General features: G+C 42.9%; 1 protein-coding gene across 1 annotated transcript in view; it reads right to left on the minus strand.

The window, feature by feature from the left end:
- Positions 1–18,482, minus strand: part of DTWD2 (DTW motif tRNA-uridine aminocarboxypropyltransferase 2) — a 395,786-nt gene that overhangs the window by 112,596 nt on the left and 264,708 nt on the right. Inside the window, exon 3 of the mRNA XM_086963026.1 lies at positions 5,256–5,346. Within this exon, the coding sequence (XP_086819152.1) occupies positions 5,256–5,346 (91 nt within the window). The remainder of the gene's footprint in view (positions 1–5,255; positions 5,347–18,482) is intronic.

Genomic DNA, 18,482 nt, shown 5'->3' on the forward strand with positions numbered 1-18,482 from the left:
GGACACGTGTTTCGGGGTATCACCCCTCCTCAGCAGGGATAGGCCATTTTCTGGGGTTGCCGATGGCTGCCAAATATCTGCCAGGTTTAGTACCACTCGGACGCGTAGGTGCGGGATCCCAGGCTCGTCAGCGAACTGCTCAAAGTAGCTTTAATGTTCCAAATGGGGGTGGGGTCGCACACTACTCACACACCGGTGGTGTCGCCCCTAAGGACTCTGGTTAATGTAGTAACGTGTTCGCGATGCATCATCTTTCGATCTTCTGCTATCTTCAATCCAGAGACCCTGGATTGGGTGCATCGTTTGTGGCAACTGCTGGCTATAGACCGTATGTCGATGAGTGTGGATGGCAAGGGCAAGGACTTTGTGAAACTCTGGGCACCCTACTTACAAATACTCACGAAGGATATGAGGGCGGTGACTTGCCCGAAATACTTCCAAATCCTTAAGCTCATACCGTTAGAACCGCTTACTAGTGACTAGATTCCACTGAGCACTGATTGAGCCCAACCCATTGCTTTTGGAGAAGGCTTAGAGAATGGGCAGAACTGATGCGGAGAAAAGGGAGGGGGGAGGGAGATGGGTTTTCAGTGTTTACCTTTTTGTTGTATTGTTATTACTCCTTAAATGGTAACAGTACAGTTGCAATGAGTAATTGCTCCCCATGCGGCCAGCTCCCGGGTTGTTGGCCAGAAAGCTGCGTATCATCGTAGGCACTTCGTACTGCCGGCCTTGGGATGTAGGCAGAACAGCTGTGTTTATCTTTACCGTGACCCGCTTAATAAAAATGATTGATTCTAAAAAATAAAAAAAACTATTGTGTGTAAACCAGCTTCATTTAATTCATTGCCTTTTTTCTATATTTCATATTAAGTGTTTTATTGCATGTTGCTGATTGTATTACATATATGGATGTATATTTATTATTCATGGGCATCAGTGTCCCACATAAGGGTAGTAAGAGCTATATAAATGTTGCAATACAATACAATTCTAGCTAGAGTGAATGGGTCCTATTCACAAAGGTAAATCTACACATGTACTCGGTAAAATTACTCTTACACTTTTGAACAACTTTAGTAACTTGACCTATTCACAAAATCTAAGTGCAAAGTTATTCAAAAGTGTAGACTTGCGTGTTTCCACCTCCTGAAACAGGGGGTGGAGCCAAATTTAAGAGCAAAAGGTTACTACAGCCACAGAGGCGCAGTAGAGAGTATAGCTCCACACATGCCAGCCACTGATACTACAACCTCCCTGCACAGAAAATAAGAGATGTAGGAACTTAAAATAAAACCGCAGGATATAAAGTCAAATTAAAGTAAGTTATTTGAAATAGTTCGAATATAAATAATTTTAATTGATGACAAAAATAACTTTTAAAAAAAACATTTTTTATTTAACACATTTTTGTTACTGTTTTGGCCACATTCAGACTCCAGGGCGTTCTGGATGCAAATCAACTCAATCAACAGAGCAGCACAACCCATAAGCATGACATGTGTCCCGGAAAACGCCTGGGTCCAACATATAGTCGACACATTCGCGGTAAAACCAGTGGAGCTCCAGGCCATGATGACTACAAAGGTACCCGAAACTACAAGACATAGGGTCAACGAAAGTAAACCTTTTTCCAGTCCCAGTGTCACGCCCAACTGCGTAGAGGGCTTGGACCAATCAATGTGGTCAGCTGACGATCACCGAATATGTTCTATAATTAAGAAAGGCAAGCAAGAGAGTGCTCCAGGGCCAAATGGCATCCCGCAGGCGATCTATAAAGAGGACCCTGAATTCTGGGCATGCAAATTTAACCTCCTATTCCGGACAATTAGCAACTCTGGTCGGGTCCCGGAAAGTTGGAGGGGTGCCATCATCAACCCCATCTATAAAGGCGGAGATCGCAAAAAATCCAACAAATTACCGCTTAATTTCCCTGATTGATGCAGAGGCAAAATACTATGCATCCTTGGTGCTAGCTGATCTAACACAGTGGTCGGACATGAACAGCAAGATCCCGTTAAATCAGACAGGGTTTCGCCGCGGAACTGGTACAATGGCTAATGCAATGACGCTGTGCCTGATTGGCGGAAGCAGTCTACTTAATCACCGGGAACTATATACCTGTTTTGTCGACTTTAAAGCGGCCTTCGACCGTGTTAATAGGAATTTGCTCTGGGCCAAATTGAAAAAGCAGGGTCTGCCGGAGTCAATCCTAATGCTGATCATCGACCTGTATAGTAACACTTGGACGCAGGTAAAAATCAATAATGGGCAAAGGCTAACCAGGAAGATACACACCTTTGATGGGTTGAAGCAAGGTTGTGTGCTGGCTCCCCACCTCTTCAATTTATTCATGGCCGACTTAACAGCAAGCCTTGATCTGATCAACGCCCATCCTCCTCGGTTGGGCACGCTTCGTGTAACACACCTATCCTATGCCGATGATGTGGTCCTGTTAAGTCAGACTCGAATAGGCCTGCATCGGCTACTACAGGAGCTGACCCGCTACACAAAACAGAACATGATAGAAATAAATAGCGCGAAAACAAAAACCATGGTCATAACCCGACGCCATAAACCACCACCAACCTTTACAATAGACAATGTCAAATTGGAAGCGGTTGGAAGTTACAAGTATCCCCGGATACTGCTGGATAAGCGTCTTAATTTCCAGGCACAATTCAACAGCATGGAAAAGAAGGGCACGGCCCTAATGCACGCCTTTATGAGCTTAGCAACCGAACTCAAAGGTCCTTTGGTCTCACCACTGTTAACAATAATGAAAGCTAAACTAATTCCAACAATAGTTTACGGGAGTGTATTGCACCATGGCAAGAGCGCACAACTTTTGGATAAAGTGCAAATGAAAATTTATAAGCGTGTCTTCGTGCTACCAAGTAAAGCATCCCCGGCCCAGGTAAGACTGGAACTTGGCCTGAAATCTCAAGTACTGCTGAGGAAGTATGAGACCATAAACTTCTGGTACAATGTCTGGATGCACCAAGAGATCATGATCTATCGTGCTATGTGGGAAACCATCATCAAATGTCCAAACTCAAACTATGCCAAGTACCTTAAAATGTCAATAGAATCAACAAATCTGGCTGGACTCTGGGAATCCAAGCTCCAAGTACCTTCATTCAAACAGGTGGTCAGGAAGGCAGCCATTAAACACTCATTGTTGGACGACAAAATAGCTTTCAGTCTCCGGTCACATGCCTGGATGACAATCCAATCATATAAAAAACTAGTGCCGGCGCACTTCCTGGACCTGGCCTTTTCGCCCTATATCAAACGCAAATACCTTAATATAAGGCTGGGTAGTCTCCCAACTAATGCCGAGCATCCTAAGTGGAAGTTCCAAGAAAGTGAAGGGTGCGGGCTATGCGGTGCAGCAAGGCAAGACTTTATCCACCTGATTTGCATCTGCCCGGCTCTTATACAGGAACGTCGGAATTGGTTGAAAGCCAAGTTCAAGCAGTATGGAATACGTACCTGCAGGTCCGCGATTATACAAACATTATGCACCACAGACCCGCAATTCATTTGTAGATCAATCAAATTTATTGAATATTTTGAGAAAAAGCAAAGAACATTGGCAAAATCTTGAACTTGGAACTGCTATTCTTTACCCCAGAAAGACATTTGCTTTTACCTCCATTTTTAAATTTTATTACTCTCACATTAGTGTACATTTTCTGTGTTTTAGCATATTATCATATTTGTATTTTTGTAATGGTTTTAATTAACTATACAATAAACTTTTCAATCAATCACTTAAAGTGTTTCAGCACATGCTTAATTTGGGAACAGCAGTGCATCTAGAGCTTAGTCACTATAGGAGTTCCTAGATCTCTCTCCTATTTCCACCGAGCAGTCAAAGGGACGTCTATGAATCATGATTTCAGAGCTGGATATATTTGGTGAGGAGTGTGAGTTTTGTTGGGGTTTATGAAAATTTGGGAAAGCAGCTCTGGCTGCGGAATATAGCTATTGGTAATAAGGAGTAGCCAGAGGGTCATCACTGCCTAAACCCTATATCACTGAATAGCCATAAAAGTCCATTGGGATACAGAACACCTGGGATTCTCGGTCCTACCGTAGCCACGTAAATTTACAATACTATTTAATCAAAACATTTTTTTTACACATTATCTTAAAATGGAATTAACTCTCTATGTTTTACCGGAACCAAATATATGTCCCACTGGTAGGGCTCTCCTATGGTAAAGTACAAGGAAAATTCTATAAGTTTATTAAACTTGACAAAAATAGTACAAATATTTTCAAGGTTTAATATTAATGTAAATTAATGTTATATATTTATTTTAAATGTAAAACAAAATTTTAAAAATGCTACAGCACTAGAAACTTAATTGCAATTTAAAATGCAGATATTTTGAATGTATTAAAGTACAATTTTTTTTCTGAAGTTTAAATTAAAATGATACTTTCGACCTTAAGTAAAAAATATATATTTTAGCTATGCATTCAACACCATTAAAAGTGACGTACAAAATTAATCCAAATTAATTTAGTTAAATTTCAATAAAAATTAATGTTACATTCATTTTTTAACTAAAAAGAGCTTATTAAAGTATTTTAAAATGAAATAGTAGGTTTTATTTTTAGATATGTATTCTAACATTAAATTACATTTTTTTATGTTGTTAACTGCTTAAATAATTAAATGTAACATTATTTCCTATGGGTGTTATGGGTGTTATTTTAAGTCTCTACCTCTATTATTTTCTATGGAAGGGTATTGCAGTACCAGTGGTTGGCCAAGAGTGGTGATGAATTTACTCAAACTCTCAGCTGGAATACATTTACTACTGTTTGAGTCTTTTTTGGCTTTAGCAATTTTAGAAGAATAGTTTGTGAATAGCAATAGGCTTACTCTTCAGCATTTCCTTCACTTAAATCCGTTCACAATCCTTCCTAAGCCCCTCCCATTTAGTAGTAGGTATGCACTTTTTTCCAGCCACTCCCCGGTCCCTTCCATATTTACTACTAAATCTCCCAACAGAAAAGATAAGAGAGGTGGAGGTCCACACTTGCAGGTTTGTGAAGTGCATTTTGTAGTAAGTAGTACTACTGTAGTACTAATTTCCATACTACAAAACGAAGTTTGTGAATCGGACCCACAGTGTTTAAAGAAATATTTACTGGCAAAATGAGTTCCTTTTTACTTTTTTGCATACTAAGCTGTAAGGACCAGTTTGAACCTGTGCCCTTCCAATGGCTTTTCTTACCTCAGCTGGGTGCTGAACTATATACAGGCAAGTGGAGACACTCAGCGGATGCACCGGCAGGAATGGACATAGGCATACCTTCTGAGGACGGCTGCAGAGAGAGAAAGAAGAGGAAACTATGTCAGCAGTTAAGCAAATGCAAAGTGAAAACACAACTGTCCTTTAGCTGACCTGAAGTCTGACTGTGGTCCCAAACTAACACTTATCTTCACACAATAGGGCTACAATTATGTTCTCAGCATAAAGACCACCTGTTATGTCACACGTCTGAAAATAATTACAAAAAGGAAACCGCAGATGTGGGTTTTAGCTGACAGTGGGGACCTGCTTCTAAGGATGAGGTCAGCACAGGGTAACTTCGGCTATTTTAATTTTCCTGCATTTGTGCAGAAATAACAAATATGATTATGAAGTGTCTTTATTATTATACCTGGCCGACAATCCCTGTACAAAAGGCCTGGCTTAAAACTACTTACTACAGGCAACTTGTAACGTCCATAGTCGCCTGTAAAAAAAGAAATGGAATAGATGCTCAACTATAATAACTTATTTTAGTTGAGTTCAGCCGTCATAATGCCTGTTGCTGGAGCCAGTAGCTGAACGAAAAGGCATGTCATAGAGCATAATTAAAGATGTAGTTTAAAAAAAAAAATAATAATAATATAGCTTTTTCTTCTTCTGTTGTTTTCTAGATGAACAGTGACCAGCAGAAAAGAGACATTTATGGCAACATGTTTATTTTTTTTCCATGCTTTAGGTAAATATATTAATGACAAAATCTCTGGCATGCTTCTACATATTCTGAGCTACAGTGTTCTTTTAAATAAGATGCATTAAACTGATTCTAATATATTTTGCAACACATTTTTAACTTGTTTTTGATGTGTTCAATTTTGCACTAGAGTTTCTAAGGCATAGATTCATCAACCGAAATTGCGATCGTAATAGCTGCGAAACAGCAATTACGCTCGCAATTTCCGCTTCCGCAATTAAGGAAGCAAAAACCCGCCAAATTGCGAATTCGCAAACACAAATTCACAGAATCAATGTGGACCCCCCTTAGCGAATCTATAATAGTGATTTTTCACTAATTCTGCGAATTCGCAAATAAGTCGCAAATACAATTCATCAAACATCGCAAATTGCGAGAAAAAAAACTAAATCGCTAAATGCGAGTCGTAATTTAACGAGAAGTCAAACCAGGTGGTAACCATGAAGTTCAATTGGGAACAAAAAAAATAAATTCAAACAGAAACAATGGGCGGAGCAAAACAAACACACTTAAGGAGACACAGTAGCAGCATGAGTACATTCACAATGCCAGGTCTATACATCGTGGCAAGGCGGCTGAAGCTCCAGCGTGCAGCCCGGAACCAACGCAGGATTCAGGAGCGCATCTTCCGGCTGCGGATAACACTCCTGGGCCAGACTGAAGAGGAGATATACTCCAAATACAGGCTAAATGGGGCAATGATTCACAAGCTCATCAGAGACCTTGACCCCCTGATGCAGCACCCAACAAGGAGGACCAATGCCGTGCCCACCCATGTCCAGGTCCTGCGCTGCCTGCACCTCTTGACCTCCGGAAGCTTCCAGGGGATAGTTGCATATGCAGGGGGGATCTCCCAGAGCACACTGTCACGCTGCCTAGTGTTTCCTGGACGCCATGCTGACCCGGATACACCACTACATAACCTTCCCAACCACCCAACAGGACTTAAATCAAACAAAGCTTGCTTTCTACAACATCGCACAATTTCCCCATGTAATTGGATGCATTGACTGTACCCACATCCACATCTGCCCAGCCGCTGAGACAGAGTACATGTACCGGAACCGCAAGTCATACCACTCACTGAACATCCAGATGGTCTGCAATGCAAAGACAATCATCACTGACATAGTGGCCCAATACCCGGGAAGCACGCATGATTCCTTCATCTTCCGGCACAGTGGCATACACACCCGCTTGGCCAGGGGTGACTTTGGCGAAGGACACTTCCTAGGTAAGTACACAGGCCCACATACAGTACGTCGAGACCATGTAGCTGCGCATAACAGGCACTAACCCTCTGCTCCTTTCCTTCAGGTGACAGCGCCTACGGCCTCCGTGAGTACCTCCTCACCCCATACCTCAACCCTGCCACACCACAGGAATGGCGTTACAATGCTGCACATATTCGCACTAGAAATTGCATTGAACGGACATTTGGGCTGTTAAAGAGCCGATTCCGCATCTTACATAAGACTGGTGGGGCCCTCAAATACCATCCTGAGGTCTGCTGCCGCATCGTGGCCGGGTGTGCCATACTCCACAATATTGCTACCAAGCGGAGAATACCTGTGGAGATCTCTGGCAGTGAGTCGGAGGGGGACAACCGCCCACCTGCACATGAGCATCATGCACGCAGCGTGAATCCTGCAGAAGGACACAGGCGCCGCATTAACATCACAATGAACTATTTCTTGTGCACCCATACCCCTCACACAACACTGCACTCATGCATGCCAAATGAAATAATGACATGAGTCGGATTCACGTTTGAAATAAATTCTTATTATTATTATACTTTTTTTCACAATACATGAAAACTGTATTTCCTCAAACAGCCCCATGATAGCGAAGCAGGCATGCTAGTCATATCAGCATGGCACAGTTGCTAGAGTACATGCAATCACGGGCGCCTCCGGCCGGACGCACCCAGTCGCCTCTCCACATCCTCCTCGCCAGTATTGGTCCGTGAAGCTGCACTGGGCCTGGTGCTGCGGCGGCGTTCGGTTACCACCGGCACGGACAGGCTGCTCAGATTGGATGTGCCCTCACTGGCATCATCCCCCCCCCTGCATGGCCATGGCCACACGCCTGCTGATTCTGGACAGCGGTTGTGACCTGTTCCAACGCCCTAGCAACATCCTGGCAGCATTGCACCATCTGAATTTGCATCGCCAGGGACCGGCGTGAAAGTTGGGAGGTCGCATTACCGATCTGGTGGTTTGATCTGGTATATGCTGACAGCCGGGTTAGCAGCTGGCGGTGGCGGCGACGGGTGCTGTCCTGCTGTGACACCATGATTTGGCTGTTATCCCTGACTGTAGCCGTCAACACCTGCACGCTTTCCGGGAGCTGGCTCACATTGCGCGCAGTCTTATAAAGCTACAGCTGCATGGCTGCCATGTGCAGTGCCTGCTTTTGGTGGACAGCTAGCATCCGGCATTCTATACCCAGCCCTGGATCTTGGACATGATGCCCCCTGCCAGCGCGTGTTGCCACGTTGCGCTGCTGCCTCATCAGGCCGCTGGACTGCGACCGCAAAGTGGCTGTGCGCCGTGTCTGCCTCCTGGGTGGTGGTGTGGCCTGTACCACTGTCATGGGTGTCACATGGGGTGGTTGCTGTCCTCCTGTGGCTGGAGGGGTGGCCCTGTCCGCATGGGGAGGTGGTGGTACTGGAGCTGGTGGTTGTGATGGTCCAGGTCGTGGGGCAGGATTGCTCTCTCCCTCGGTGTCCTCAGGGTTCTCCTCAATTTGGAGAGCCTCGCTGTCTGTGCTGGGTTGTTCTGCAGTACCTGTTATGTAAATGGGTGCATGAGTAATGATATGATTCTTGCATATGGGATGTTGCAACATGCATGCAGGCTTGCATTCCCTGACTGGATTTAGGGATATGTTTCACTTGACAGGTCTGGCTGTGTGTGGCTATCAGGGAACTATTGTCACAATACAGGTTCCACAATACAATATGGTGTTTCTGATGTGCATGGCCTGCATTACTGGGGTTATCAAATGTCTAGCTCTGGGGGCATGGGCATTGTTAGGGGACAGGGTTGCAGTTGCATGGCTCTTACCTTGGGATTGTTGTGTGGGTCGGGAGGTGTCCAGCCGGATGACCCCCACGCAGGCTGCTGTGTTTATGGTATCCTCCACAAGGTCCTCAAGTGGAGTGTGGGCCGCAACTGTGGGCTCTCCTCCTCCCATGGCATGTTGCTCCCCCAGCCTCTCTGCTATGCGTTCTTTTGCACGGCCTCTGAGGTCATACCACCTCTTCTTTAGCTCATCAATTGAGTGCTGGGTCACTCCCACAGAGTTCACCTTTGCCCTGATGCGTTGCCAAATGCGACTCTTGTCTGCTTGAGGCAACTTCATAGATTTCTTCCGAAAGAGGCGATCATGGTCCCTGCTGACTCCCTGGATCAGAAACTCCAGCTCCTGTTCTGACAATTTTATTTTTCGCTTCCTGCCAGTTGCACTGGCTCCTGCTGCATCCTGGGACATTCTGGAGTTTGATGTATGTCGTGTAGTGGGGCTGTAGGGTGTGTCTGATGGTGTAGTGTAGTTCCTAGTTTCCCACTAGGCCCTGCGCATTGGAATAACATAAACAGTAGTATCGACGTGGAACTGCGGATATTCCAGGCCTCCACTGACTATGCTAAACTTAATTGGGTTGTGTTACCAACTAGCTCAGAGGTCACTGGAAACTTTCTTCTCTGCATAGGAAGTGATCAGCTTCCTTGGCACAGACAAGAAGGGATTCAGTTTTCCAACAACCGTGCAACATGACAACTTTGCTCCTCAGATCAAGAGTCAATCTCTAGGGTCGTGTGAAACAATAGACATAGATTTCACTCAGTCAGTCTGGTGCAGTTTACTTTCACGAGATGTAGAGAATAGAGAGACGGGCGTTAGTCAATAAAGGGTTAACATTTATTGAACAGTCTTTCTTCTCGTACAAGAGAAATGTATTGCCACAATTGCAATAATTGGTATTATAAAAAGTACGTACAGTAAGATAAGTATTGCGAAATAGAACTGTAAAAGCATTGATATGGTTTCTTAGCCATACAATGGTTTAAAAGTAATAAAACATATATACAGTCATATATACATTTGGCTAACGTACTCAACTGGTGCTTCTAACTAAGCCTACCCCAGTGTGCCTGACCTAGGCCTAACACGTGAAAAGGGGAGTAAGTAAGTAGCTTTAAGTTAAGTTGGTTTTGCCAAGGTTTGTTTCAAGAATTCTCGTCTAAGGGTTTAGTCAACACCATACCTCTGAATAGAATGATGGAGGATTGGTATCTCCTTCAGGGGTCTCTCTCGATATCCCAGTCACCTGCGAGGGTAGACCGGAAGCGCCGGGACTGGATTTCTCTGCACGAGAAAGGCAGCGGCTCTCTTCAGCGCGTCGAGGAAGGAGGGGGGACAGCGTCCGCGGGCAGCTGGAATCGGCTGGATGTCTTCGCAGAGGACGGCTGCTCGGCTCCTCAAGCGTACTGCACCATAGTTCGCGCTGTAGCGGCGATAATGGTAATCAGCAGCTTCACCACCACAGGATAGCAGGCTGCAGCGACAGAGTGCTAGTTTTTACCAACACAGGGTCATGCAGGCAGCTGGCATCAGCAACAGTAGCTTGCAGCTCACAGCTCACAGCTCTCTCATTGCTTAAGGCAACGTTGGTAATATTTATACCTGACAGGTGCCGGGTTTGACGCAAGTTTGCTGGACATAAGACGTCAATTAAAGATGTCACTAGGAAGTGACAGTTATCAGTTGCTCATTAGAGTTCCATTACTAATCAAAACATAGCAAGCGGGGATTTCCAGGTTTGCTAAGTTTTTATCTTGTTGAAGAACTCGGAGTGTTATCTAGGAATATCAGATAGTGACTGCTGCTCTGTCATTGCACTAATTGGTCGCAAAGGAAGTAGCAGAGAGTCATGCTGGAATGTGGCTCTGTTCGTGTGAGGCCAGAGATGACTTTTCAGAAAATCGCACTTGAACGGTTATGCCAATATAGGGAATAAATGGATTTATAGCCGAATAGGGGCATAAGGTCACAGTATCGATCAGGAACCTAGATAAGCACGCAACACCCACTCCACGTTTTCATGTCCATCAAAATTACTAAAACTAAAGCAATTAGATGTATGTGTAACATTGCCCACCCCAAAATACATAAATGCATTCGAAATAGGCGTACTTGTAATACATGGAATTTAGGTACTGTACGTTTTTTAAAGCATATTAATCATTCAAAAAATTACTGCATATGAAGTCAATGAACGATTATGCAAAAGGAATTACACATGAAGTATCTCTGACAGAAGAAAGGCGAGATAAATCATCACATAAAAATGCATTGTAATAACATGAGTGCTAGAGGCTGGTGTTATGTTGTTATGTCTCTAGATGTGTTTAGAAATAGAAGTGTGAAGCTTCTGTTCTCTAAGAATAGTTTTTACGTTAAGCAAAGAATTGTTCGTGCCAAAAAAGGGTCAATATTAAAAAAATTGTCCAATTCAAAGAAAATAGATTTCCAAAGCTCCTGGCAGTTTTTGTTGATCAAAACTGAAGGCCGAATTCAGAGTTCATGGGAACGCTGTGTGTCGGAAAGCTTTTCAAAAGTTATTGTTTCTCTGTGGGTGAGAACATCGTATCAGACAGGCTCTCAAAGAATTGGTCTACAAATTCAGGTGATAGTTCAACCAAATTAGATAGCGCTGTAACTTGGCAGGTGTGAGAATGATTGCTGTCATCGAAGGCAGGACCAGCAATGCTCACAGAACGTTGTACCTGGATGATGTTGCTTTTGTCACTTGCTCCACTGATACCACTTGGCTGTAGTACAGGAGTCTCCACAAATGCCGTCATCAGGATTGGTAGCCGCTGGGGACAACACAATGCGTGAGCCGTTATTGGACTGAGCAAAGTATCGACGTCCATTGGTACTGCTGATGGAAGTGAAAGACAGATGTCCAACACGCATTCATCGCCGCAAAGCATACACCGTAGCACAGGTAAAATGCAATTTTGCCATATCGGTCTGAATGAAAGGAACCAGGTCATGTTTAGATCTCTCAGCCTGGCCAATCCGAGGACGTTAGTTATCCTGTCCCTGTAGCGCATTGCTAGGATTGTCTCTTCCATTCCCATGGGAGCTATGTCTGAGGCGAGGCTTGCCATAATGTAGCAGAAGGATCAAAAATAGAATCCCTGCAACGAGTCCCAAAAATAGTGGAATGCCGCCAAAAATGGAGTGCACAAAATTAGGAAAGATTCCCAAAATTGCCTGGAAGGGTGTTAGCAGTCCCGTAAAGACTGTCTTAAATATGCCTGGGATGCTTGTTGCACTAGACATGTTAAGGAGTTGGCTGAACATTTCTACGAAATGCACGGGGCAATTTGTTGATAAAAGGTCATGAACTTCAGTAGCCGTCCTTGCGACTAGAAGATCATACGTCTCTTTAGATGACGTTATAGGCACTGTTGTCTGTAAAAGCACAGATTTCATTTTGCTTAATGTATCAATTCGTGTAGAATAGAGATTCAGACGAGGCCAGAGGGGAGTCACTATGTCTGGAGGCCCGCTCGGGAACAATGCTTGCATACAACATTTGACCATGGACGTTACTTGTATTAGATAACTTTTCCCTGGCGTCAGGCCACAACATCTGTGATCCGTTCTAAGAATGTAACTCCCGTTTGCGAGTTGCATAAAGAAGGGCTCTATCTGAGTTGCAGGTGTGACTAGCTGGTGGCATGAAAGGTTGTTTGAATTTCCATCACATGCTCCGTGTAAATTAATACCCTGACACAAAAGTATACCGCTTAGTGAGTGTTTACAGTTGTTACCACTAAGAAATACATTTTTGTCACTGTCACTATAGCAAGAATGAGTGTATGGTAATTTCCATTCGGATTTTACATATCCCTTACCCAATTGTTCATATTGGCCAGCAGGTATGTACTCAAGGCACTTTTTAAATCGGAAAGTTGTTATCGGAATTGTGATAATTCCGTGTATTATCCATTCAATGACAGGACTCTCTGACATTGTCAATGGTAATCTCGCGAGTTTTTCGATGCTCAGGATTGTATAGTCTGCTCCTTTCTGTGCCAAACTGATCTGTTTATCAGTAAGGTTAAAACTGGAAAATAATGACGTTGTGTTGATTAAACGCCAAGGCACATAGCCTGAACGAAGATTTTGCAGCGTCCAGCCTAATTCTATAATAGAGCGTAATTGAGATTGGCCATGTTGTAACATTAGCAAATCTCTGTCTATCACATCAAAGGCAGAGGATACAATATTGTCCAACGAATATATTCTGGAAGACAGAGTCATTAACCCATTGTCTACCACAGAAAGTGATTTCTCCAAATTAATACGATCAATTTCTCGTATTTTTTCAGCAGTTTCAATTTGCTTTACTTTCCAAGCCTCGTTGTAAGCAGCATAGATACTGGTCGCTATGAAACGCTTTTGACGCTGTTTGCGTGGTCCAAGAATGAAATCGCGCAAATCAGCACCATCTTTTAGCAAAGACAAGTGTTGCTTAATTTCAGCTAGTGTGGATGTAGTTAGCCATTCAAGGCAGAGTTTCCCTACACTGTATGTTGTTATAATCCCTGGATGTTGTCTCTGGGAATATCTAGAGTCTAATCTGGTCATTTTTAACCCCTGTGTTTTATTCAGGAATCTATCTTGGCAGCTATTTGTGTCTGTAGGCCAGATTAACCACTTTTTCCAATCAGGATTTGTTCTGTTGAAATTTAAAATTTGTGACACGTCTAACTCAATATCAGCTGTTGTATTCTCAGGTATTGGCTTTGGAATAGACGGTGTTTTAAGGTCTTTGATCTTAGCTAGGCCAAGACAAGATGTTTGGTGTACAGTGTCATTTAAAAATAACATTTGTTCTGGTATCATGCAGGTTCTAAATAGTGCTTCTATGCCTTGCACCTGCCAATCTTTTGTACCCCAAATTGTTTTCGTTTCAATATTATTTTTCCAATAATCAAAACCAAATGTCATCATTTTGTCATAGAATGCTTCTGAATATATCAATTTAGAATTTGTCAGCATTGTTTTCATTCCTGTTTTATCTAACAGTTTATAATAAAACGTTTCTGCATCACTGGTGTTAAACCCTGAGAAGTATTTGAATTTCTCAAAAAATGCTTTAGAACTGCTTTTAGGTGGTGTAGAACAATGTTCCCATTGATTATACATAAAAACATTTCTAGGCTGTGCAGATTTATGCAAGTAATGATCCCCATAGTGGGTGAAACAGAATAACTGCTCATAACTAGATGAACCTTGTAAATAATCATGATCTGTGAATCTAGCTGACATTACTAAATCAGACATCATCTCATTAATACTGTTAAAGTCCCAATCATCAGAGAATGTATTTGGTGTCACAAAGTCACTTAAGGAAACCTTTAGTTGATGAGGATACTTCAGGATTTCGACCGGACCATATATCTCGTAGTCTGTTTTCTCCCATACTACCCCACCAGGTATTGGAATTGCTGTGACATTTACTGTTGACAGTTCTCTTTTCTTCACGTGGGATGATCTGTGTGGTTTCAGGACTAGGTTGATGTTCTGACTTGCTGTGTCCATTGTAATATATTTTCCTTCAATGAATTTTCCCAAACACAGTACCATGATGAGCCAAAGCAGGAGGAAAAATACACCTAGACCAAACCAGAACTCTAGCCAAGGGGAAATTAAGTAGATTTCCTTCAGTTGATGAAAGAGTTCCGTTGCTTTTTCTTTAAAAGACTTTTTTGTTTCTGGCATCACTTCGGGGTCGTTAAAATCTTTAGAGAAGTTGTCGAAGTTGATGAAATAACCAGAGGCAGTTCTGTCAATTGATGGGATTGTTTTTTCAATCTGTCTCTCGGTAGCACTTTCTGATGCCACATTAGTGTAGACTGGTGTTGTTTCTTGACGAACTGTTTCAATCTGTGTTTCAAGAGGCAAGAGTTCCATGGCATTATTGCATAGTCCTTCATTGTGCACTGCAGGCTGATCGAATGTGATGAGTCTTTCAGTTTGAACCTCTTGGATTGTTGCAAGTTTGGGTATTCTGTTGTTTCTTGGGAGTCCACTGGGCCTACTGTTGATTATAGGCCACATGCTTGTGGTTTTACCAGATCGATAGACACGACTCTGTTCTCCTTTTTACCAGCAAGGGGCGGTAGCACAACTGATCTTGTTCCGGTGACTGCTAAGACAGGTACTGCTTTTCTGTAAGAAGGCCCAAATTCCTTCTTAACCGCGATCTTTTCTCTGACTAGATCCCCAATCTTTGGAATCCAGACAGGCCTTGCTGGGGCTGTTGCGGGTGGTGCCTCGTCAGTGGTACTTGGCTGTTGCTTTAACTTTATGTTGCTTAATGATTTTCTTGTTTCATTCAGTTCCTGTAAAACAGCCAAACGGTCTTTTACATCAAACTGCGTTGTTTCTTCTTGTACCACTGACATCTGACTATCGAGGTCCTGAACGTTCATTCTAATTCCGAACAATAGTTCGTATGGGCTGAAACCTTTTAGAGAATTTCTTGGCATGTTGTTAAGACTAGTCTGGACACTTATTAAATGTTTGACCCACCCAGCGCCTGAACCTAATACCTTCGCTGTTATAGATTGCTTTATGTCACGGTTTTTTCTTTCTACCACACTATTCCCTTCGGGGTGCGACGGACAAGAATACCGCAACCCAATTCCCATGCTAGCCATGGCCTCCTTATAGGCTCGAGAGCTGAAAGCAGGACCCTGGTCAGAATGGAACGTGGTAATTGCGTATGTGCCGATAAAGACTCGCAAATCTTTTATAACCGTTCTAGCGTCAGCCGAGCGCTGGGGCCACATCCATATGAACCTCGTACAGGAATCCACTGCTACCATGATATATCTATAGTTGCCGTCCCTTTGTAGGGGACCACAGTGGTCCAGGTAAACGCATGCAAATGGTTTATCCGAGATGAGAAGGGGTGTCTGCGTTGGTCGTTTCACTGTTGATACTTTTATCCTTTGGCATATGTCGCATTCTAATACATACTTTTTAGTTTGTATTCTCAAGCGAGGCCACCAATATCTCTGCTTTAATAGTGATATTGTTGCGGAAACGCCAGCGTGTGCAGAAGCAAGCCCTTCGTGTGCCGCTTTGATTAGTCCTAGTCTGTGTTCCCTGTTTGGAATTACTCTATCCCCCACTCCAGGGATTCGAGCAAAAGGAACATTATTTTTATCCGTTAAGTACAAGTACTTTTCAGGAAAGCCTTTTGGGAGTGTTTTCTTATCATTTTTTACTGACGTACTGACAGCTTGTAGAATATCGCTGTCTATTTTTGTTTGTGACCGAGTTATCGCAGCTACGGAAGCCGTTTGCACAGCTGCCTTCGCGGCTTCATCAGCCAATGAATTCCCTGCAACGTGAACGCCATCACGTTGATGACTCAGTGTATGTATCACGTGAGTCTTTTGTAGTTCTTTCTGTAAAAGAACTACCTGTTCCCAAAGCATTTTATGCTTTATTGTGCCACCTTTTGCATCTTTGAAACCATTTTCCACCCAATTCTGCAAGTATTCATTATAAGATTGTACGCAATAAAAAGAATCGCACACTATTAGTGTGGGGAATTCGCGATCGGTATTTTCTAGCGCCATCTTAAATGCTACTAATTCAGCTCGTTGAGCCGAGCAATCTCCTAGAGATTGAGTTTTAGTGACCAGTGGTCTGAATTTTCCTTTGTGCCAGCGACCTTTTACAATCGCGCACGCAGCACTGTAAGCTTGCTTACCCCCAACTGCGGGTTGTGCTGATCCGTCAGTATATATAATACTTCCGTATTCTTCGAGAGGCAGGATTTCAATTGGCAGAGGACATTCGTATTCATATTGTAAAAATTCCTGTGTTTTTAAGTTAGGATCAAATTCGTAAACTACGTCTGTTGCAGCAAGAGAATTAACCCACTGAATCCATCTCGGATGCAAAGCTTTAGCATTAGGAATGCTTGCTTTAGTTACCGCTTCTAAAGCCGGTATGGGTGTTACGATTATTATTCGTTTACCTTGTGCTAGGGGCCTTTCTTTCGCTACAGCAGTCTGAACCGCAGTTAGAATTTTCTCCGTTGAACTGAATTTTATTTCAGCCTTTGTGTACAAATGTGATTTGTAAGCTATTGGTACCTTTTCACCCTCATTAGAGGTTAGGTATGTGAATCCGCATCTTCCTGGGATGACTCGGATTACAAGATCACGTGTGTTGTCACGTGTATCTAATTTTGTTTTTGCTAACATGTCTGTTTGCAGTGATCTCAAAATTTCTGTGTGTTTTTGAGTCCAATTGATTTGTTTTAAATCAGGTTTTATTAGTTCGTAGAGAGGTTTAACCCTCTCTGCGTAATTTAGTATGTAAGTTCTTCCGAAATTCAGAAAACCTAGTATTGATTGTAAATTCTTCAGCGTTTTTGGAGCTTGGAGTACAGCGCACTTCTCTAAGAAGTTGTCCGCTAGGCTTTTCCCTTCACTTGATAATTCGTACCCTAAGAACAGTACTGTCAGATGGGCAATTCGGGACTTTTTAAAGTTGAATTTGTAACCCTCTGCTGCGAACCCAAGTATAATGGTGTTCACTCTTTTCAAGTGAGTATCCAAGTCGTCGTCTGTGAGATAAATATCATCTACGTAAGATAATGCTTCATCATCATAGATTTGTAGTAACTCTGTTACCCTAGCTGAGAATAGTCCTGGGCTGTTCTTGAACCCCTGTGGGAGTCGACAGAATTTTTTCTGTGACCCAAATGCGGAGAAAGCGGTCAAATATCTGCTTTCCGGTGCAATGTTTTGACAAAAGAAACCATTAGAAATGTCTAATGTCGTTTTATATTTTTTCCTAACTATGTTATTCATTAGGGCTGCACTATGCGAGTTTTGTACTGCAAAAGTTTTGCAACATGTATTAAGATGTCTGTAGTCCAAAACTAGACGATATGAATTGTCTGGCTTGGAGACTGGAAACAAAGGATTGTTCATTTGAGAGGTGCATGTTTCAATCACCCCCTGGTACTCAAGTTGATCTAAGATCTCCCTGACCTGTTTTTTAGCTTCTTGCTTTATGGGATACTGCCGTTGGGCAGTTGGTTCACTTTTTAGTTGGATTTTGTGAGGAGGAGAATCCTCATCCCATCCTACATGATTTTTATATAATGCAGGTGCCTGGGCTACTGCCCATTTCCTTGCATATGTATATTTTTTATGAATCGGTATGTGATTCGAGAAGGCAGGCATAATCACTTCTTCGCCACGAGGGCACTCCCTGACAAACTCCGGGGGCCAATCTTTTTCAGCTAACAGAATATCATAGCCTTTTGAGAGCTTATCCCAAAATAGACCCTTAATTTTCCTAGTCTTATCACCCTCTATACGCAATGTTATTTC

This window comes from Lissotriton vulgaris, chromosome 3_1 (assembly GCF_964263255.1).
Source record: "Lissotriton vulgaris chromosome 3_1, aLisVul1.2, whole genome shotgun sequence".
In the NCBI taxonomy this organism is placed as follows: domain Eukaryota; kingdom Metazoa; phylum Chordata; class Amphibia; order Caudata; family Salamandridae; genus Lissotriton; species Lissotriton vulgaris.